General features: G+C 49.5%; 2 protein-coding genes across 3 annotated transcripts in view; one reads left to right on the top strand and one right to left on the bottom strand.

Moving 5' to 3' along the window:
- The window catches only part of fgf13a (fibroblast growth factor 13a), a 49,991-nt gene extending 36,305 nt beyond the window's left edge, over nt 1-13,686 (bottom strand). Inside the window, exons 1-2 of one of the 2 annotated variants that reach the window (XM_058049331.2) lie at nt 13,195-13,686; nt 12,794-12,952 (exon numbers count right to left, since the gene is read on the bottom strand). In XM_058049331.2, the coding sequence (XP_057905314.1) occupies nt 12,794-12,842 (49 nt within the window). In that variant the 5' untranslated portion in view covers nt 12,843-12,952; nt 13,195-13,686. The remainder of the gene's footprint in view (nt 1-12,793; nt 12,953-13,194) is intronic. The other variant, XM_058049305.2, reaches the window with a different exon arrangement.
- A 5,059-nt stretch (nt 13,687-18,745) lies between these two features.
- f9a (coagulation factor IXa) lies at nt 18,746-22,121 on the top strand. Its single transcript, XM_058055360.2, has 8 exons — nt 18,746-18,876; nt 18,939-19,108; nt 19,182-19,209; nt 19,280-19,393; nt 20,553-20,693; nt 20,761-21,038; nt 21,225-21,348; nt 21,431-22,121. Exons 1-8 carry the CDS (start codon nt 18,819-18,821, stop codon nt 22,009-22,011), a joined length of 1,494 nt encoding a protein of 497 aa, XP_057911343.2. The 5' UTR covers nt 18,746-18,818; the 3' UTR covers nt 22,012-22,121.
- The last annotated feature ends 88 nt before the right edge of the window (nt 22,122-22,209 follow it).

The following is a 22,209-nucleotide window of genomic DNA, read 5'->3' as shown; positions in this document are numbered from 1 at the left end:
GGATGAATGTGACCATGTGCCTGCATGTGGGACCATATGATCAAGCTAAGGTGTGTGCTCCAACTGTTATGCTGTGATGCTATGCTATGATGTTATGCTATGCTATGCTGTGTGGTGTCATGCTATGCTATGCTATGCTATTACGTTATGCTGTGATGCTATGCTATGCTATACTGTGCTATGCTATTACGTTATGCTGTGATGCTATGCTATGCTATACTGTGCTATGCTATTACGTTATGCTGTGATGCTATACTATGCTATACTGTGCTATGCTATTATGTTATGCTGTCATGCTATGCTATTACGTTATGTTGTGATGCTATGCTAAGCTGTGCTCTGCTTTGCTATTATGTTATGCTGTGATGCTATGCTATGTTGTGTGGTGTCATGCTATGCTATGTTATGCTATGCTATTATGTTGATATGCTATGCTATGCTATGCTATGCTATGCTATGCTATGCTATGCTATGCTATGCTATGCTATGCTATGCTATGCTATGCTGATACGTTGATGTGACTGGTTTTATTTGAAGAGATGGATGATGTATATCGTTGTGTATATATTGCAGTACAACCTCCATGAATAGAAATAGTACCTATACTGTATTACACTTTGGGAAAGTTGCATGTTTCCCAGTTTCACATTTGTTACGGCATTGGTCACACCATCCGAGGGTGAGCACAATACATTATACTGTAAGTACTATATGCTAGTATATACTGTGCTATACTATACTGATGTATATACTATAGTTAAAGGTGCTAAAGGTCCTTTTTGCTAGGCTAAGCATGTCAAAGATGAGCACTAGACTTGAGTTAGGAAAGCTTTGGCCCTGCAAGGGAATGGAAAAAGGCTCCAACTATGAAGCAACGTGAAGAAGAGTCTCGTGTCCAACCTTTCACGATATGTTTTCCCGGGCTAGGATGACCGTCATAAATCAGCGTGATACATCTCAGGAAGATCTACGCCCTTTTCTCATCATCCAGCTGTCTCCCTCCGCCCGTGCTGACCAGATTTACGCCGTGCATTTTTCCACAGCATCTTTCATTCATTTGTGTTGCACCGTCTGTCCACAATTATTGCCAGATGATGAAGGGTGACGCTAAGGGGGGAGCCATGCTGCATGGGAAAACATGGGAAAATACATTGGATGGAAGTGAGGGCTGATGACGCTCAGATTTGGTCCTGTTTTATCGTTTGTAGTTGGCACTGGTGTGGCAATCAGGTCATTACACCATTTATAACAATATGAAAACAATATGGAAGGGCCACGCGCCACGGAGGAGGCAACAGCAACCGAGGGGGCTCCTCATGGAGGGGGCTCCTCATGGAGGGGGCTCCTCATGGAGGGGGCTCCTCATGGCCGCGCTCTGTCTCACATCGGCACGGTGATTCCTAGCACCGGGAGGCTCGGAGGGCATCTGCCGGGTAGCCTGCAAGGTTCGGGACAGGAAGGACCTCCGGCAAGACCGCGTGTGTTTGTGTGCACCGTGCGTGTGAGCGTGCACGTCTGTGATGCTGCCGCCAAGACAGGATGGAGACCTGCAGCCAAGGACCAGAGGACCGGTAGAGCAAGTCACACTGAGACCGGGTGGCCATCTGTCCCTCAAAGCTTTACTGCACGGGCACATGCACACATGCACACACGCATACGCACACACACACACGCATACGCACACACAGTATCACAGCAGTCAGCACCCCCCCCCTTCCTTACCAAGCCATGAGTGAACACATACTGTATACGAAGGCTAATCAATATGTCTGCCTATTTGTGGGCAGATGTTTGTCAGTCTAGCACCCAGGAAGAGTGTGTGTGTGTGTGTGTGTGTGTGTGTGTGTGTGTGTGAGTGTGTTCACGTGCTGCAGACATTTTTCATCTTCATCAAATCAAAGCGTTCTGCATGTTGCTGGATGAATCTGTAATCTGATTATTGGAGAGCGTTGTATTTTGTGGCCCCTTGAGAAAAGTGGAAGGAGGAGGAGGAAATGGAATATCGTAGATAGAACGCTAAGAACGCCATTTTGGTTGCTTTAATAGCATGAATGCATTGATTTATAATGTTAATATAAATAAATAAAAATACAAATAAAAATGATTTATTGTCCCCAGACAGTTTTCCTGAATGAGAAGTCTTGCCAGGTTTTCCTATCCCCGGGGGGTCTTACTTTGTCCTACGTCCTACTTTGGGATGAAGGAGACCCTGGTTTCCACCCAAAGGGCTGCTGACAGTGAAAGATTTGCATACGTAGGCACGCATCTGTCTACGTGAAGAGATGGAAAAGGTGCCGAGTGATGAATCAATATTAAGGTTAGCGATGGGAAAATAAAGCTGGCCGTCTTTTCCACGAGGGAACGGTGCTGATATCTCAACGATCCAAACCATCTTGACATTCCAGCAGATGATAGCGACTCATTATTTTCAACGTGATGCCAGTCTGACTCTCAAACGGGAACATTGGAGCGAGACAAAGTGGTTGAATTGGAAGCCGTGGTATTGTAATCGTTCTTTCCACTCGGCCGCAATCGCATTAAAGGACCACACGGAAATAAAAATGTCTGCTATCCGTCTCAACACCCTTGATGGCATCCTCACAGGAGATACGGACACACAGCAGGTGCCGTGCTTCCCATCAGTCAGTTACTCTCTCACACGCGTGCACACACACACGTGCACGTGCACACACACCAATGAACCACAGATGTATGATGAAGACGTTTCCCCAATAAAGACCATGATTGGAGAGCAAGGTAAACAAATACAGGATGTTCCTCAATCAACCTTGAGGGACGAGGAGAATACTCCAGATCCAAGCGGCAAACACAGCCTTGGATTATGTGGCAGTACGAGCCAGTACGAGCCAGTACGAGCCAGTACGCGGAAGTACGTGCCAGTACTCGCCAGTACTCGCCAGTACATGCCAGTACATGCCAGTATGTGGCAAGCAGACTGAGCTCTGCGTCCTTGTTCCAAAGAAACGGGAGCAGAGTGTAAAGCTTTTCCACCCATCCAATGCTCCTGGGCCTCATTTTCCACCCTGACCTTTCCCGGACGATGGAGAACTTCCTCGTCATGGCGTGCAACCTTTTCATTTGGCCGAAAGCAGGCTTCGTCTTCTTGATGCTGGCCTCTGGTGCTGCGTTGGATTGCCGTTAGCTCGCTAGCCGCCAACTCCAGCTCTCTTTCTCTCGGCCCTTTCCGTTTTCCCCGTCACCCCCGTACCGCCGCAGTGGGGCGGCGACCTGTCTCCCTTCATCACGCTGCAAACCATGTGATCGCTCGCCACCAACAATCTCCCATCTGACATGTGACAAAACAAGACGTCTGTCAGGGTTGGAAATGAAACCAGGAGATTGGGGATCTGCATTTCACTTCACTGGGAGTACAACTTCCTCTTACAGATCACTGACCAGGCCTCTTCTGTGTACCGTGTACACACTGTGTACACACCGTGTACGCATACACACCTCATTTGGAACATTATAAAGGTTTTCTTTACGGTGCTCTGCAGGAGCCAGCCTCCTGTGAGGAACGTCAGAAGCGGGATGAGTGTCGGCCGTGGGATGGGTACTGGTCTTTCATCCAGCTCCAGTGAGGGTGCTATTCCTCAACCTTCCATGGAAAATGCTCTGAACAGTGGGACGGGTGTCAGAAGGGGATCTACCAGTCACCTTTTGGTCTTTTTGGTAGAAGAACGATATCTCTGATGTGTCCTCATGAAACATCACAACATGACTACCACCAGGAGATCCAGAGTATAGAGGGGGAGGAGCGGCCTGCCGTGGCCCAGCAAGGTACACGGTATTGGGGGTAAAAAGTCAATGACATAATGGATACCGTGTCCAGATGCTCCACAGACCAGGATGGCCGGATGGAGGCCAAAGCAGCGGCAGCCACGCACCTCCATCCCATCCCATCCCATCCCATCCCAGCCCAGCCCAGAGGAAGCTGATCTCCAGCTGCTCTCCCACCCTTTATTTCCTAATCAAGCGTGTCTTCCCATACGGAGGGTGTCTCTGGGGCTGCGAGCATGTGTTTGCGTGACGGCGTGGTTGCCGTGGCAGCATGTCATTATGTAAATGACGTCTCCCTGACGAGAGGCAGGCAGGCAGGCACGGCCATGATGCTCAGCCTTCTCCAGCCTCGCTCAAATTGGCTTCAGGGACCAAGTGAAGGATTGCTGCTATATTTAGCCATCATCTCCACCCTGCCTTTCATCTGCATTCTTCCTAATGTTCTCCAAATAGACGACACGTGCACGGAAAAGGTGCACGTCCATGAGTCGGGCGGATATCTCGTAGCTCCGGGCCGTATGTCCTGGATTGCAACTTTGTCCAATTTCATCTTTCCTCCTTTGTCCCTTGAACACATCATTAGCCTTCCATCGTCTCTTCTTCTCATCAGCGCTGAACCACTTAGCTTTCCCTGCAGGATGGTGCTAATGGCTTTCTGCTGGAGATCTGCTTCCGTGTTCCTCTTCAAGAACAAGCCAATAGAAAGAGCCCTGGCCCTTCTCGATGGGCCAGGCTCTCCTCTCATTCTGTGTGGAAGTGGTCCACCGTCAAAGAATAATAGGAGCGTAAAGGTGCCTTCTGGGGTGTTATGTCATGTCTAGATGATGTCTAATCATGTTTCAAACCCATATTTTCAAAGTCACGATGGAAGTCTTCCTGTCATCGTCTTTTGGTTTGTCTTCAAAAAGAAGAAGCGACTACATTTGTCACGTGATCTACATCACGTCATTTAAACATGGCGAGATGGGAGCGTTTGGGCATGAGCGAAGGCAACGCCACCAAAATGGGCAGAGCACTGGGAATACCTACTGGACCAGTAATGTCCTGGAGGAGAAATGGAGGATAATGATCTTGGTGTGAATCACCCTACGGGGGCCATGGCGCCGGGCGGGGGGGCTAGCCGGTCAGTAATGGATCCTAAATTCTACAACCAATGAACCGCCCTAAACGAGGGAATGGGTGTGTCTAGAAATCACCAGCCAAATATCCTCTTATCTTTAATAGATGTCACCCCCCCCCCCCCCCCGCCATCAGACCCCCAGAAGCTGAAACGAGTTGGCAGTCGTTTGTGGCGTCCTCATCAATCTGGAGACCGTGTCCGCGTGTCCGTCCTAATGAAGCACGCTCTTTGAGGGAGCGGCGCCCAGATCGATGGAGTCGATGGCGTTAACCTCCAGGGAGCGCGGCATCTTGCTGAAGGTCAAGAGGTCACCTAGGACCTTAATTAATGAACAGCCTTTAAGCCGGGTCGTCCTGGGCGCCATCTTTATTGGTAAACTTTCAATGTCCAGGCCTCGGGACTTATGTGGGCACACGTGAGCGTCCCGGGAACCCCTCCCGGCTTCTTCCCGGCTTCTTCCCGGCTGGGATCAGCAGTGGTGGAAGAACCGCCATGAAACATAGGAGCTCGACTCACGCCACTCCCGGTGCCGACCGTGGAATCGCTGCGTTATGATGTGGCGTCCTGTGATGCTTTTGCTAAACTTTATTCTGGCCAATCACTGGCCCTGCAGAGGCCTCGTGCCCAGTTTGATGCCTTGCTCGCTTCCAGCCTGCACCCCTGTTTATTAGCCCCCCTCCCGCCTTATCGCCTCCCTTTCCACTCCGCCTTAATCTCCTTTATAGTTTAAGCAACTTTAATTAGTTGACGTCCAGAGCAACTATTAATCCCGGCATGGTTTGGAATATGAAATCCAGCTGGCTGTGCAGGCCGTCCTTACACGGCACCAGACCTTGGCTTGGAGACCACGCGGGAATCTTTCACCATCCGATTGGCCGCTTTATCATTTCCATTTATCATTTCACGTCTTTCAATTGCTGAAGGGGGGGCTTCAGCAGCGACCCTGACGTTTAATAATCACCTTAGTCTTAGTGTCTTAGTGTCTTAGTCTTAGTCTTAGTGTCTTAGTCTTAGTCTTAGTCTTAGTCTTAGTCTTAGTCTTAGTCTTAGTCTTAGTCTTAGTGTCTTAGTCTTAGTCTTAGTCTTAGTCTTAGTGTCTTAGTCTTAGTCTTAGTCTTAGTCTTAGTCTTAGTGTCTTAGTCTTAGTCTTAGTCTTAGTCTTAGTCTTAGTCTTAGTCTTAGTCTTAGTCTTAGGCCTCCACTGAGAGAGAGAGAGAGAGAGAGAGAGAGAGAGAGAGAGAGCAAAGTTGAAAAGAGGACAAGGTGACGGAAGTTGGCGTCCAATGACAAAGTAGAAGCCAGACACTCGGACATTTTGTGCTGATGTCATCTTTTTAGCGCCGTTAAGCCCATAATGTCCTGACATGTCCATTAAAGTGCTGAGCCAAGATGGCCTGAAGGTATTAGCATCGCTAGCCAGGAAGTTGTGTTGTTATGGGGGCGTGTGACACACATCACCACAATTATGGCAGATTATCTTTAGATGGGATTAACTAGCATAGCACGACCAGGGTTCATCTCTCAAAGTAAGGTTGGCCGTAATCCCCAATCCTGAGGTAGTAATCCGTTACCTATGTGGACTTTTGGACGCGGCCATTACGATGATGAATCCCGTGGACACGTGATCGCTGGCTGGGTGCCACTCAAACCTCGTGTCTTTGCTGCCGCGTCCGATGCCTTGTTTCTTTTTGACATCTGATGAAGATGAACTCCAGTAGAAGCCACCCAGGCGACGACGGCCATTGTTTTTACGGGTCTTTCCGACTCCAAACATGGGCGGCAACTGTGTTTCGGGTTTCACCTCAGACGCTCTGCGGATTAGCAGCTCATGCTGACTAATGCACCAGAAGAGTCGAGTATTTAGGGGCTTTGAGGGAGCAACACTTCTGACATAACGACAACAAATGACAACGCTGATGCACTTTTCCTTTGGAATGCTTCAGCCGCCCTGCGCTTGGTAGCGGTCACAGGACCCCGCTAGGCTAGGCTAGCAGGAACACAGCGCTGACACAACGTGCTAAACATTCACCATGTCCGACATTCACCATGTCCAACATTCACCATGTCCGACATTCACCATGTCCAACATTCCAACATTCACCATGTCCAACATTCCAACATTCACCATGTCCAACATTCACCATGTCCAACATTCCAACATTCACCATGTCCAACATTCCAACATTCACCATGTCCGACATTCACCATGTCCAACATTCCAACATTCACCATGTCCAACATTCCAACATTCACCATGTCCGACATTCACCATGTCCGACATTCCAACATTCACCATGTCCAACATTCACCATGTCCAACATTCACCATGTCCAACATTCCAACATTCACCATGTCCAACATTCACCATGTCCAACATTCACCATGTCCAACATTCCAACATTCACCATGTCCAACATTCCAACATTCACCATGTCCAACATTCACCATGTCCAACATTCACCATGTCCAACATTCACCATGTCCAACATTCCAACATTCACCATGTCCAACATTCACCATGTCCAACATTCACCATGTCCAACATTCACCATGTCCAACATTCCAACATTCACCATGTCCAACATTCCAACATTCACCATGTCCGACATTCACCATGTCCAACATTCACCATGTCCAACATTCACCATGTCCAACATTCACCATGTCCAACATTCCAACATTCACCATGTCCAACATTCCAACATTCACCATGTCCGACATTCACCATGTCCAACATTCACCATGTCCAACATTCACCATGTCCAACATTCACCATGTCCAACATTCCAACATTCACCATGTCCAACATTCCAACATTCACCATGTCCGACATTCACCATGTCCAACATTCACCATGTCCAACATTCACCATGTCCAACATTCACCATGTCCAACATTCACCATGTCCAACATTCCAACATTCACCATGTCCAACATTCACCATGTCCAACATTCACCATGTCCAACATTCCAACATTCACCATGTCCAACATTCCAACATTCACCATGTCCGACATTCACCGTTCAAACACCGTTGCAAAGTAGTTGGAAAGTGAGACAATGTTATTTTACTATCATGATAATTTTATGATTATGACTTTGTCCAATGGAGAGTCCACATGTCCAGGAAAGGTTTCATTCAGGGTGACCAAGGTCCAACCATCAAACCAACATCAAATCCGGCGGTGACTCAACGTCGGCAAGTATGTGTTGCTATCAAATGCAAGCCGGATAAGATACCATAACCGATAAGCTGTATTATATCTACGTTGTAAAGATCTACGTGTAGTGTGGGCAGGATGGAGGTACGGACTGCTGATGTGTCCTCATCAAACATCATGACATGACGACTACCAGGAGAACCAGAGGATAGAGGGGGAGGAGCCGCCTGCTGTGGCCCAGCAAGGTGCACTGTATTGGGGCACACGCTCCGAGCAGTCCCTGTGACGCCACGGAGGTCTCTGGGAACGCTTTGGCACTTTCCAAACGCCGCAGAGCTGCCGTTTCAGGCGGCTGATGAGGTTTTTTTGTACTCAATGTTTTTTTTCCCTCATCACGAAGCATTTGGTACAACTTTGGTACAACTTCCACACAAATGTCTTCCTCAGCAGCACTTGATTTCCTCACCTGCATAATGAATATGACGTCGTATTGGCCCAGTAATTATGGTGCACCCCTTTTTTGGGAAAACTGGTACGGGTTGGTCTGCTGTTTGTGACCAGACGCTCCACTTTCTCCTCGTTTCTGGAGCTCAGCTTCTAAGGATGAACTCCTATTGATGCTAGGTGGCAATGCTAGCTGCTATTGTAATGTCCTAAAAATAGCACGGAGATTTCCAGTGCTGGGGAGGTGAAGATTACCAGTTCAAATAAGAGGCAGGATGGAATCCACAGCGGCCAGGAGTGTGTGTGTGTGTGTGTGTGTGTGTGTGTGTGTGTGTGTGTGCGTGTGTGTGCGTGTGTGAGACATCATGTACCAGGGAAGGAAGTGTGAATTTGTGGGGGTTTGTTGCTTTCCTCAACAAGCAACAACTAAAGTGCCAATCACGGGGCGCCAGCGTCACTCCCAATACCCCGAGCTGACACAAGCGAGCGAGAAGGACGAGCCCTCAGCGTTCCCAAACACGGATCAGCACGCGATGCGGCGATGGAGAGTGGCACATCTCTGATGCGAGGCGAGTCACGTCCCTCCAGGCGCTGCGGACGGATCTGCATCAGCACCGGGAGAGCTGCTATGACAGGACAAGCGCTCGTGCGCCACACCGACACCGGAGCACGCCAACGCCGCCGCCGCGTGTTGCATTTGAGTGTTAACTTTAGTCAAACGGGAAATGAAGACAGCATATTTTAAGACTGCGTGTGACGTCCCACAAAAGCTCTTTGGAATGTTTACTTGATGTCTCCTGATGCTCTACACGGTTCCTTGGTCTCCCGTCTGTTGGCTTATGGAAGGATCCGCTGATGCTGGAAGTATAACATGCTAGCTTGAATGTACCGGATGCTACATGCTCACAGCACGGATGGAAAACCTTGCTGGAGTTTTTTTTCCAGGGATTCCTGATGCTGTTTTAATAGTACACTTTTCCTTTCAGGCAGGTTCTCCTGAAGGAGCCAGCATCACGGAGGGTCATCCAAGCGTCTTACTCGTGGCGCCGACCACGGGACATCAGCACAACAAAGACACCCAACAAGACTCGACCGGGTAACATCTAGGCAGCGCTAACAATAGCCACGGAAAGGGACCGCAAAGCATGCTGGGTACTCCCCCCAAGATTTCCAAAGGAACCTTTGGCCAGTTATGCAAAGATCTCGACATCATCTAGCATCCTCCGCCACAGATGAAGCAGATGAAGTACGTCATATTTCCCATTCAACAGGAAGTAGAAGAGCAAAGTGTAGGAAAGACACAAATCCACAGCTTAGCAGACAAATAGTCAAAGCCAGTTAAGACGCCGACGTTGTGATGTTCATCCCCGCGTTGGTGTCAGCAGGCTCCTCCGTCATGCCGTCCATCCACACGTCGGCTTCACAAGGACAGCCTGGGATTTATCGCCGTGAATCAGCGGTCGCACGCGCACACACGGAGCGCGGCCTCGACTGGCCGACCCGCACGTTTGATTCATCTCACGAAAGAAGACACGGCTAACTTTGTTAGCATGGGATTACACGGCAGCGCTACACGGGCGCCGCAGTACGTGAAGGTGATGGAACACGTAGCAACATCACGCTTTAACCACGCCTTTCAAGTCCTAATTAGAAGAATAATGACACCATTTTGTGCTAACTTGGGTCATTTCATTCATTATTATATTGATATCATATTTTGGCAACACTTTTGGCATATTCTCCTTATTATTGTTTCTATGAAATAAACATAAATTTGAATATCACTCTCTCACTGCAGTATATCACCCTTCCATCCATTGTCATAGCTATGGACAATTTAGTCACGCTATCATGGTTTTGCAAAAGCAGGAATAAATGATGGATGTTTCATGGTTAGTTATGGCCTATTATGACTATTATTATGACTCCAACAATATTGAAGTTATATGTTTATGTTTATATTACAAGTTATATGTGGAGCTGGGGTCACAGGCATCAGTACTGGCAGAATAACAACCCTTTTTAAAATGCGTATTTTCGAGCCAAATGCTTATTTTCAAGGTGTTCCGTCATGGCAGCCATCAGTGAAATGATCACTGCAAAGAACAGAACTGGAGGTGGGCGTCCATCTAGTTCTCCTTCTGTGTACTAACTTCCTGTATTGCTGTCTTAAAGCTTCCACTTTTGGGAAAGAAAACAAACTTCCAGTATGACTGGGATACTGTGAACATCCAGCAGCAACGCAACATTTTGGCACGACTACTGTTTGTATCCAAAACTGAAGTCCAGCACGGACCTGGAGAAGCATGTGTTTACTCTGCTTGAGCTGCGAGGTGTCACCCACCCCACGGAAGGAATGGAATGAATGGAATGAGACTGGGTGAAGATGTCGGTGGCGTAGAAGCTGAGTGAGTCAGCCATTCACAGCGGCCATCGATTTGGAGGGGGTGTTGGACAGAGAAAGATGCTCTTGAGGTTAATCTTGGAATCAATTTTTTGGAGCACATATTTTCTCCTCACTCTCTCGTCGGCACGAAACCACACACACACTTTGGAAGGGCCTCACGTGGCGCGTGGCACGGGTGGGATCTGCATCCAAACACGGCCAGGGTGCTAGTATCAGTAGACAGACGCACTGATGGCTCATGGGGACCAAAGGGAAGTGGCAGTGCCTTGCACAAGGGCACTTTGCACACCTTGCAGTATTCCACAAAGGGAAGACGGGAAGTTTGCAGCTTGTTCATGTCATTAGGCTGTACAGTGAAGGCCTCTTCATGAACATGAAGGAAGGACAGTAGCGGAGGATCCAGGATCCAGGATCCAGGATCCAGGATCCAGGATCCATATCTGTAGTGGTATGTCACACCAATGAATCCCACAACATTAAAAACAGCTCAGATAACCCACCATTGAGACAACAACGCACTCCTCCAACGCACTTGTGACCAAATTTCCCCGCTGAAGACCTCTCACAAGCAGACACGGCTGCTCCTGTCCGTTCTGTGTGTGTGTGTGTGTGTGCGCATGCTCGGAGAGAGTGCACACTCATGACGCGACACGCATTCCACCTGAGCCCGGCGTGGATGAATGAAAGTCCTACAAACATCGTGGGACGGAACTGCCAAGGTTGCCATTAAAGCGGTGTTGCCATTAAAACACAAAGCTGCCCGGCGGATGCCTGTCTGTAAATCATGCGGCGGAAAAATATATTGAGGAACCCACGCATGTAACGGCCAATACCGATTCAAGTAAAGAACGCAAATATCGGCTCGATATATCAGCCAGCTCTTATTTGAAAAGTGCAAAAAGTTTCCCAGAGACCTCCGTGGCCTCACAGCGCCCACTTGGAGTGTGTGCCCGAATACAGTGCACCTTGCTGGGCTACAGTAGGGACCACCTCCCCCATTATACTCTGGTTCTCCTGGTAGTGTCGTGGTCATGTCGTGATGTTTCATCCTCCTTTCCTCCAGTCCTTCCTACCTCCGGCTGTGCACACACTACACTTACGTCCACATTTGGAAAAGTACATCAAAAGTATTATCGGTATCATATTGGTCTTGAGAAGAACTATGTTCATCACTACCAAGTTTGAGCCAAATTCAAGCTGTTCTGCACTGATGGTGCTCCTGTGGCCAAGCCAGCTAAGAGCCTCTGCTACAGAATAGAGGATCTTTGACAAGTGGTCTCGCTCCCAGTCATAGAGGATCTTTGGTGTTTTTTGGCATGTGTTAAAACCAGCAGAGTGGTGCTGCCGTGGAGGAGACCTTTGCTCTTTTCATCCATGACTTTATTTGTTGAGCCGGACGTGAGAAGGTACGCGTGTCAGAGAACCACAACCTTTGTAGCTTTGAGAAGATGTGCAGCTCATGTGTCGGCTCGGATGTATGGATTGGCAGCCATCACTGGCATTGACGTGCAGCATGATATGATGGTCACCATCTCCATAGCTTCCCTTCCGGCCACACATGCACACAAACGCCACCGCGTCTCCATGGCGATGGGGGCCCTTCCCATGCTGTACCGACACCCAATCAGGCTACGATGTACGGAATCCCAGGCCTTTCAACGGAACGCCACAAGGAGAGACTGCTCGCATCCTTCCTCTTCCACATGCTGCATCGCCATCGGCAAAACAGAACCATCGTGCACGGGATGTGGGCCTGCACGGCGTCCACATGCTGACATGGTTCACAGTGACCTGGTGCACCATGCGGGGGGTGGGGGGGGGGGCATTCTCTACATTTGAAAGCAAATAAGCGCCTCTTACCCTTGGAAGCATCCTTGTCTTCTTTAGGCTTCGCCACTTTTCCGCTCATAGATCCCAGTTTGGATGCGTAATTCCCGATTGAGGCAAGAATTCCCTGGATGGCCGGCTCTGTCCTCAATCAAATCCTTCCCAAGGAGTCCAGGTGCGGAGATAAGGCTTCTGTGGAGAGTGGCGGAGGGCAAACATTCACACCAATTGCTGATTTTACGCACAAAGAGGAGGCGATCATGACTCCATGGAGCCCCCCCCCCCCCCCCCCCCTCTCTCTCCTGTGCGTGGTGGGGGGGTTCGAGCGGGGAAAACAAACCGTGTGATAATGACGATGATGATGGTGGTGATGCCGCCATATGTCACACAAACACACGCACACGCACGCCAACATGCGTGGCCAGACATCCTACCTTATCTCGTCCGCGCTGTGCGCCTCATCAACGCACATGGATGGACGCTCCCGCCATCAGGCTTGCATGGACGACCAGCCTGCACGATGATTGCTTTAGAGGTGCCAAATAGGCGGGGGGGGGGGTGAAAGAGAGATGGAGAGAAAGAGAGAGAGAGAGAGGGAGCCCTATGTGGAAACAAAGCCCTGGAGGGAGGCCATCCAGCCTGGCTTCGTCTTCTTCTTCTTCCTTTTCTTCCTCTTTTTCTTCCTCTTCTTCCTCTCCTTCTTCTTCTTCTCAGAAGAGCATCTCTCGTCTCGTCTGAGCCTTTTTTCCCTCTCAGCCACAATCAACAGGATACGCAAGCACAGCGCGCTCCCACCCACGTCACGCACACACCGATTGGCTCGCTCCCGTTGATGCCCGCCCCCTTTTTCATTCCCAATCCTATTTAGTACTTTGATGTCTATCACGGACGATGCATCCTAATCGTTTCATCTGCTGGCGATCTGCTGGGATCTGCTGGCGATCTGCTGGCGATCTGCTGGGGAGTGATGCGGCGTCTCCTCATGACGATCTCTGCGCACCCCCCACCCCCTTCACCCCCCGTTCACCCCCACCCCACGCATGATCACATGACCTTCATGATGGCTTTCTGGGGAAAATGGTTTGGGTTCCAATCGGAGGTCTTTAAAATGCTCACTGTTATTATTATTATTATTTATTTATTTTAATTATTATTATTTTATTTTTATTTATTTTTTATTATTATTATTACTATTATTATTTCATTTTAATTATTATTATTATTATTATTATTATTATTATCATCCATCCATTTTCTGTATGCTGGAGCCTATCCCAGCTGTCTTCAGGGGGACTTCCCTGGACTGGTGGCCAGCCAATGGCAGGGCACATATAGATTTATTGAGTATGTTGTGTATGATTGCTTCCCAGAGGGGGGGGGGGTCATATTGCGCTAGCAAGCAGCCAGCCATTGCCAAGATGAGGGTCCTTAGTCCTGGTTGAGGTCTTTGCAGTAGAAGGCTACGTGGTTGCCGCTACGTTGGCACGTGTGCCAGCAGCAGAGCAGTCTTGGCTTGTCGGGAAAAAGCAGTCCTTACCTTTCAGCACCAACGTGCCCCAGCATCCTCTTCCTCACCATGAAATCCAGACTAGCGCTTTCCCTGGTGATGAAGGTTTGATGATGAAGGGTGTGATGAGGAGGAGGAGGATATTTTCTCCCCGTGTCAAGGTTCACGTGTCTCCTCTCGGCCTTCTGGACGCTCAGCAGGCTTGAGGGTTACACGATCTTCATGCCGCCTATTTTTAGGGGACACTGGACGCCTTTCAAAGGTTGACACGCTGCAATCTTTGCTGACATCTTGGAGGCCCATCAAGGCTCCTCTGCTTCTCCTTGCCTTTCTCCTGGATCCACATCCAGATCAATGGGCTTCCTGCCTTGACCTTTGAGGTCAGATACGTTGGTGGACCCGTGGCGGTCTGGCCTCCGCGTACGACCATCCCACCAGCATTAAGGTGCGGTATCGGTCGACACCGGTATCTGACGTTTCAGCTGATATCAGACGTCCCTAATGCCAAGATATCGCCATCTACCGGATCTACCAGGTTATACTCTTCTGCACTCTGCTAGCGGCCCCGCCTCCACCCACCCTGATAAAGACAGCATGATTGACAACAAGGCTCACTCCGTTCATGCCATTGTTCTACGGAGCAATGATGCTGAAAGCAAATGCACAGAGTGAACTCTCTCTCTGCCTGACCAATTGATTATTGATCATCCACTTTATTGATGGGTGATCCATTCTCCATCTTGGAGAAATCAGGTTCTCATCTGATGAGATCCTGGGCCGCCCGTGTCGCTCTCAGTTGCCAGCCTGGAACGGTTCTCACGAGCTCAGTGGTGGCGTTCCTCATTTCCCACTTCTGGAAAGGCAGCAGCACCAACACACTCCCATCACGACCAATCAGGCGGCTGGCTGAGTGGAGCCAAGTGGAGCGGCTCGCTGCGTGCAAACAGCCGGGAGTGCGTTCTACTTGGATGTGGAAATGTCACCGGGTCGCGTCCCCGCTGCGGCCGTGGCCTCTGGCGCCCTTTGACCTTTCTGCCAGGCATCACGGGACAGCCCGCGGGAAGCGTTGCTCCATGCGCTCTTTGGTGGCGTCACGGCAAGCCGACACGCTTTCGTCACGGAAGCACACGCGGTTGCGTAACCACGGCAGAGCACTGCAGTGACAGTAGGTACTCTCCTACCTACCCTCCTACCTACCCTCCTACCTACCCTCCTACCTACCCTCCTACCTACCCTCCTACCTACCCTCCTACCTACCCTCCTACCTACCCTCCTACCTACCCTCCGACCTACCCTCCTACCTACCCTCCTACCTACCCTCCTACCTACCCTCCTACCTACCCTCCTACCTACCCTCCTACCTACCCTCCGACCTACCCTCCTACCTACCCTCCTACCTACCCTCCTACCTACCCTCCTACCTACCCTCCTACCTACCGTCCTATCTACCCTCCTACCTACCCTCCGACCTACCCTCCTACCTACCATCCTATCTACCGTCCTACCAACTATCCTACTACCCTCCTACCTACCGTCCTATCTACCCTCCTACCTACCCTCCGACCTACCCTCCTACCTACCCTCCTATCTACCGTCCTATCTACCCTCCTACCTACCATCCTATCTACCGTCCTACCAACTCTCCTACCTACCCTCCTACCTACCATCCTATCTACCGTCCTACCAACTCTCCCACCTACCCTCCTATCTACCGTCCTATCTACCATCCTACCAATTCTTCTACCTACTGTCCTGATGTTAAAGCGTATTTAGAAGGTGGTAAACAGGTTTTATATGACTTATGTATCTTATGTTCTTTATGATCTTTATTATATTGAGTAATAGTAGTGTAAGTGTGACTATAGGGGTGCTGTTTCATGCCTAGAGGGCTCTAATGATGTTAAAGCGTATTTAGAAGGTGGTAAACAGGTTTTATATGACTTATGTATCTTATGTTCTTTATGATCTTTATTATATTGAGTAATAGTAGTGTAAGTGTGACTATAGGGGTGCTGTTTCATGCCTAGAGGGCTCTAATGATGTTAAAGCGTATTTAGAAGGTGGTAAACAGGTTTTATATGACTTATGTATCTTATGTTCTTTATGATCTTTATTATATTGAGTAATAGTAGTGTAAGTGTGACTATAGGGGTGCTGTTTCATGCCTAGAGGGCTCTAATGATGTTAAAGCGTATTTAGAAGGTGGTAAACAGGTTTTATATGACTTATGTATCTTATGTTCTTTATGATCTTTATTATATTGAGTAATAGTAGTGTAAGTGTGACTATAGGGGTGCTGTTTCATGCCTAGAGGGCTCTAATGATGTTAAAGCGTATTTAGAAGGTGGTAAACAGGTTTTATATGACTTATGTATCTTATGTTCTTTATGATCTTTATTATATTGAGTAATAGTAGTGTAAGTGTGACTATAGGGGTGCTGTTTCATGCCTAGAGGGCTCTAATGATGTTAAAGCGTATTTAGAAGGTGGTAAACAGGTTTTCGAAGCTCTAGCTATGAAACTATTCCATTTCTAAATAAGGAATGTGGAAATCCACTTGGATTCCACTGGACAGGCGTGGAAGCAATAAACGATAAACATAAACAATATCCTGCTGTGATGCGTATTTCACACAAAGCTTGTCAAATATTCTTTGAGTGACAGCAGAGCTGCTCCTGCATTGTCTCGTATAGATTTGTCATTTCGGCCTCCTATAGTTTGCTGCCTTTTGGACACGGCCCGCCGTGGCCCCCTGTGGCCCCGTGAGGCGTTCACACTGTACCCAACCCGGCTGCACCAGACCTTAGATGCCCCGCTTGAGTTCAGGAGAAAAACAGGATCCTCCCACGTACCACACGTGCTCTGTTGACTCTTACTCAGCCTACGTGATCCCGCTCTTGTTTGGCTTCTGCTAAGGTACACAAAAAGACCATCGGGGCCACGTTAGCATGCCAGGACCTGACGTCCTTCATTATTGTACACAGTACTTCATTCATAACCCAGTCAGGGGTCAGCAACCCGCCACTCTTCGGCCTCCTCATCAGTCTCAGCCTCTTTTAGTCACGGCAAAAGAAAAAAAGGATATTGATTAGCATTATTATGATCTATGCACCATTCCACTTTGGTGTATTTGATATCTTGAAGCTGAAGTGAAACTGGAAGAGGGAATTGATGGCCTTTTGTTAGTCTGCTCAGTGCCCCCCCCCCCCTCCAGCTCCTCCAGTTGCTCCTTAGGGAATACGGGACAATTCCCTCCCTCTTGTGTTAATCTGACAAGTATGAATATGAGCCTGTGAAAGAAAGCTCCATGGCCCCCCACCCCCACCCCCAGGGAGGGGCGTTTATTTCCATTTGATATGGCAAAGCACAAACTGACAGCAGTATTAATGTCTTCAGCTGTTGGCCAAGACTTGTGTTGTATAAATACAGGATGTTGCTTCTTCTACCGGCGCCATGGCTCGCTGTGCTCGGCCGGAGGGGCTGGTGCGCCCTCGTGTGGTCAAAAGGCTAAAGTTCATGAACAGATGAATGGATTAGCATCGTGCTAACTTGCCGTAATGCATTTGGTATTTGACTGAGCTGTCTTACTATCTGTCTTATCACCCCAAATCCCTTCCTGTCATTTCATCCAGAGATAAAAATAGTTCTTCATGTTAGCTGCTACAATAATGATAATGTTGTTGGTTCATGTAGGTCACCTATGGAAATGGTACACTGTTTGGGGAGTTTTTGTTGTGAGGGCTTGAGCGTCAAAATAGGTATTTCCCATGACGGCCGTTGCTAGCTAGCTCATATTAACTTGGTTTCTCCCGCTAGAATGCAGAAAGGTAAGAAATATGTGTTCATGTTTCATATAAGGATTGGGAATGATGGGCAAAATGTTGCCCCTGCTGCCCCCGGCTGCTTCCTGCGAAAGCCTCACGTTTTTACCTGCAAACCGCCAGATTGGTGCCCTCAAGACCTCTCGTCTCAGTCTCGTCTCTCTCTCGTCTCTGTCGTCGCCCTCTGCCTGCTGCTTGCGTGTCCTTTACCCTGTGTGGACACCTTTTATTGAATCAACCTTTTCTGTACAACACCACAACTCTCGGGTTCCGGTCCAGTCCACTACGTAGTTCCTAACACAAAGTGAAAAAGGCCAGTTCCCCTTTAAAGACTACTGTATACATTTCCTGTCAAAGTGCAGTAGGTACTGCAAGATCAAAGTTTTGTGTGTACAAAGTGTCCGCAGCAAACAATGGACTGTTTATAAGAATGTTAGCATGAATGTTAGCATCTACAGTGATGAGTCATGCAGGATGTCCATATTCACTGCACCCCATGCGTCAGACCAAGGTAGCCTGCTATGATATGTTGTTAAACGCAACGTGAGCGAGCTGTCCGTCGCCACACAACAGATGTTGGAAGTCAACCATGGGTTCGGGTTAGACGTGGGCCGTGAAAAGTAAACGCTGTGTGGGCAAGCGTGGTCACGCGTGGTCACGTGACCCAGCTTGGGGTGTACAAACACGATGGTGCACTTTGAGCGTGTGACCATCAGATAGCTGTTTCGCCATGGCCAACGTCTTCCTCGTTTGTGTGTTGCTGTTCCACTTTCAGCGGATCCTCGCAGGTATGACCACAGTATTGGAGTTGACCGGAGGCCCTAATGGCCCCGAGCCTGGCTGTCTGCAGGTCCAGTGTTCCTGTCTGGCAGCACGGCCCACGTGGTGCTGAGCAGAGCCAAACGTGGGAACAGCGGCGTCTTTGAGGAGCTGTGGCAGGGCAACTTGGAGAGAGAATGCTTCGAGGAGAAGTGTGACGCGGAGGAGATCAGGGAGGTCTTTGAGGATTCCCAATTGGCCGTGTGTATTTGCCCACTTGCTACTTCTCCATCTGGCTCGCTGTGGCTTTAAAGGGACACCGCTGTCGTTTCAGGAGAACTTCTGGGCTTCGTATGCAGGACGTAAGGCTGTTGAGACCAATCCTCTGTCTGTGTAAGCGTCTCGTACCGTACCTCCTGTAAATCCCCTCAGGTGGCAGCCAGTGCATGCAGGATCCCTGTCAGAACCAGGGAACGTGCAAAGACCAAGGCGACTCCTACATCTGCTCATGTCCAGACGGTTTCATCGGCCAGAACTGTGAGATGGGTAAGGGATCCACCTAATCACTCAACTGACCATTGGGATGAGTTGATAGCTGGGACCCTGGCGGGGACCCTAGCGGGGACCCTAGCGGGGACCCTAGCGGGGACCCTAGCGGGGGCCCTTGCGGGGACTACCAAAGTAGCTAATAGAAATAATAGCTGCACAATTGGAGTCATGGGGTGAAAAGCCACTTTGGCCATGCTGAATGGCAGATGCTGAAGATGGCTTCACTGTCTGGAACTCATCTCCAGCCTTGTAAATCCATCCATCCCCAAATGTTCTCCATTGGATCCAGATGAGGGGAAGATGCAGGATGGTCCAAAAGAGTCAGCTTCTTCCTCTGGAAGAAGTCCTTGGTGAAGTGTTGAAGAGCCGGTCATGACCACACAGACCAGGGCCTTCAGATCTCCACATAGCCAGCTGCCGTTTGACGCCCCTGCACAACCTGAAGCTCCACTGTTCCATTGAAGGATGATGATGGTGGAGAACATCTCAGGTGGGATCTCCTTGTCATGCCATCAGGAGCATCCAGGGAGAAGAAGACTTTCTTCCACCTTTCAATGCCCCATGTTTGGTGCTCTCCTGCTCATTCCAAACCTTCAAGCAGACCAGGCCTTTGGAGATGTTTCTTCTCTGGCAGATGGCGTCTGATTGGGGCCCAGGATGGTCCCGTGTCTTGACGATCCTGTCGTTTTAGGATGTTTTGGAGAAGCTCAGCAGCAACGGATGGCTGCCAGAGGCCTTGCTTATGCAGCTCAGCAATCCCACCTTGTTGCCATCCGGAGATGATGACAGTGGGAATACCTGACACTAAATCACATTCAATCCACATTTTCACCACAGCCTATTTCACTTCTTTGCTTCTTTTCTCTCCCTGCCATTTTTTGGATGTACGGAGCAGAAGAACACCAAAATGTTGTTGCTTGCTGTCAGCTGAGTAAAGATATGCCAGATGCTGGTGCTGCTGTCGCGTGCCAATGATGGGCTGTGGTGGGTTTTTGTGGGTCTATGTGTGACAGAGGTATCCTGTGATAGAAGCTCCAAAGGTGGGAAATTGCAGCTTGACTCGGCTCAGCGCCGTTGATGCAGAATAGCAACACCGTTAGCAAAAACAGCTCGTGCGGGGTGTCGTGGTAAAAGAAGCTATTTTTCCTGCCCTCAGCTTTACAAGCTTTCCTGCGAAGGTGCGACATCAACAATGGACAGTGTATGCACTTCTGCGAAGCGGGGGCGACCGGAATCACGTGTTCCTGCGCTCCAGGATATAAGCTGGATGAAGATGGGATGGGATGCCAGCCAGAAGGTATGACAACAATCAACAAATCACGGCCACGCTGCGGCTAAAAGCGGAACCCTCGTCCTTTTGCCAGCCAAGTTTCCGTGTGGCATGACCGCCCGGAGAGCTATGATGAGAGTCACCAGGTCTGTGGGCGGCACCATCGACACGCCTGTGCGCCACAACAATGCGACTCCTACGATGACGACGACCCCAGCTACCGCCTCCACGGAGGCCCCCCGAGGACATAATGGCTCCGTGGAAAATCATCCCCCGTGGAGTGTCATTGACACGCTTAAGAAGAAAATCCCGATGGTCCGCAAACGCATCATTGGCGGTCATGTCGTCCGTCCTGGAGATATCCCCTGGCAGGTATTCACCCAAGGACAGCAAGTGGTGCCTTGGTTTTCCTACGATAGATATATCAAGGACCGCGAAACCTTGGTTAGCATCAGACATTCATTCCAGAATGACTCTAACCAAGTCCATTTTTCCCGTAAGGAATCAAGTACACCCAATTTGTCAGCTTTTACGGCACTGTTCCTTGCGTCCATGCAGGTAGCCTTGGTATACAGTGACGACGGGAGAGCATTCTGCGGGGGGTCCATCCTGAGCGAGCGATGGGTCATCACCGCAGCCCACTGCCTGGCTCAGGCCGAGGGCCCCTTCTTCGTTAGAGTGGGTACGGCCGCTTTATTTCTGCTCAGCAAGTTGGGAAGCTTGAGGTTGTGTCTCTTCAGGGGAACGTTTGATGTGTCCTGCAGGGGAGCACCAGATTTCAATCCCTGAAGGACATGAGCAGGATCTCCAAGTATCCGAGCAGCACATTTACCCCTTCTACAACCCCCGAGTGAGTCTTGTCAATCACGACCTCGCCCTGCTCCACCTCGACAAAGCCATCATCTACTCTCGAACGGTGCGGCCCATCTGCATCGGGCCCCAGGACTTCACAGAGGCCCTGGTGCAGAGCTCCTCCCCGGCCACGGTCAGCGGCTGGGGCATTACCCAGACGGCCAATACATCCGACACGCTGAAGAAGATCGAGGTTCCCTTCACCAACCGGCGGGACTGTAAGCTCAGCAGCGCGGACAGGATCACGCGCTTCATGTTCTGCGCGGGCTACAACAACAAGGACGAGGACCCCTGCAAGGGGGACAGCGGGGGTCCCCACGCCAACAAGCGGCACGGCACGTGGTTCCTGACGGGCATCGTCAGCTGGGGGGAAGGGTGTGCACAGAAAGGCAAATACGGGGTGTTCACCCGCCTGTCTTTCTACTACTCTTGGATCCACAGCAAGATCAACAATCTGGCCTTCAGCATGGAGGAGCCCCAAGAAGAAGAGTAGTCACCCGCACCTTTGTCCAAAAAGGTTATAAGGGAATAGCATGTGCAGCGTTGCGTTTTGTTGCCTTTTTTCAAATAAAATACAACGTTTCCAAATATTTTTGGAGATTTTTGATAACAATTATCTTAGTCGGCCAAAAGGAGTTTTTTCTGGGTTGGTCGGGCTCTCCCTTGGAGATAAGGAGGAAAGTTTTTTGTG

Source organism: Doryrhamphus excisus, linkage group LG23 (assembly GCF_037039965.1).
Source record: "Doryrhamphus excisus strain RoL-2023G ecotype Guam linkage group LG23, RoL_Dexc_Guam_v1.1, whole genome shotgun sequence".
NCBI lineage: Eukaryota > Metazoa > Chordata > Actinopteri > Syngnathiformes > Syngnathidae > Doryrhamphus > Doryrhamphus excisus.
The sequence above is the reverse complement of the archived record's forward strand: the minus strand, read 5'-3'. Positions and strand labels throughout refer to the sequence as shown.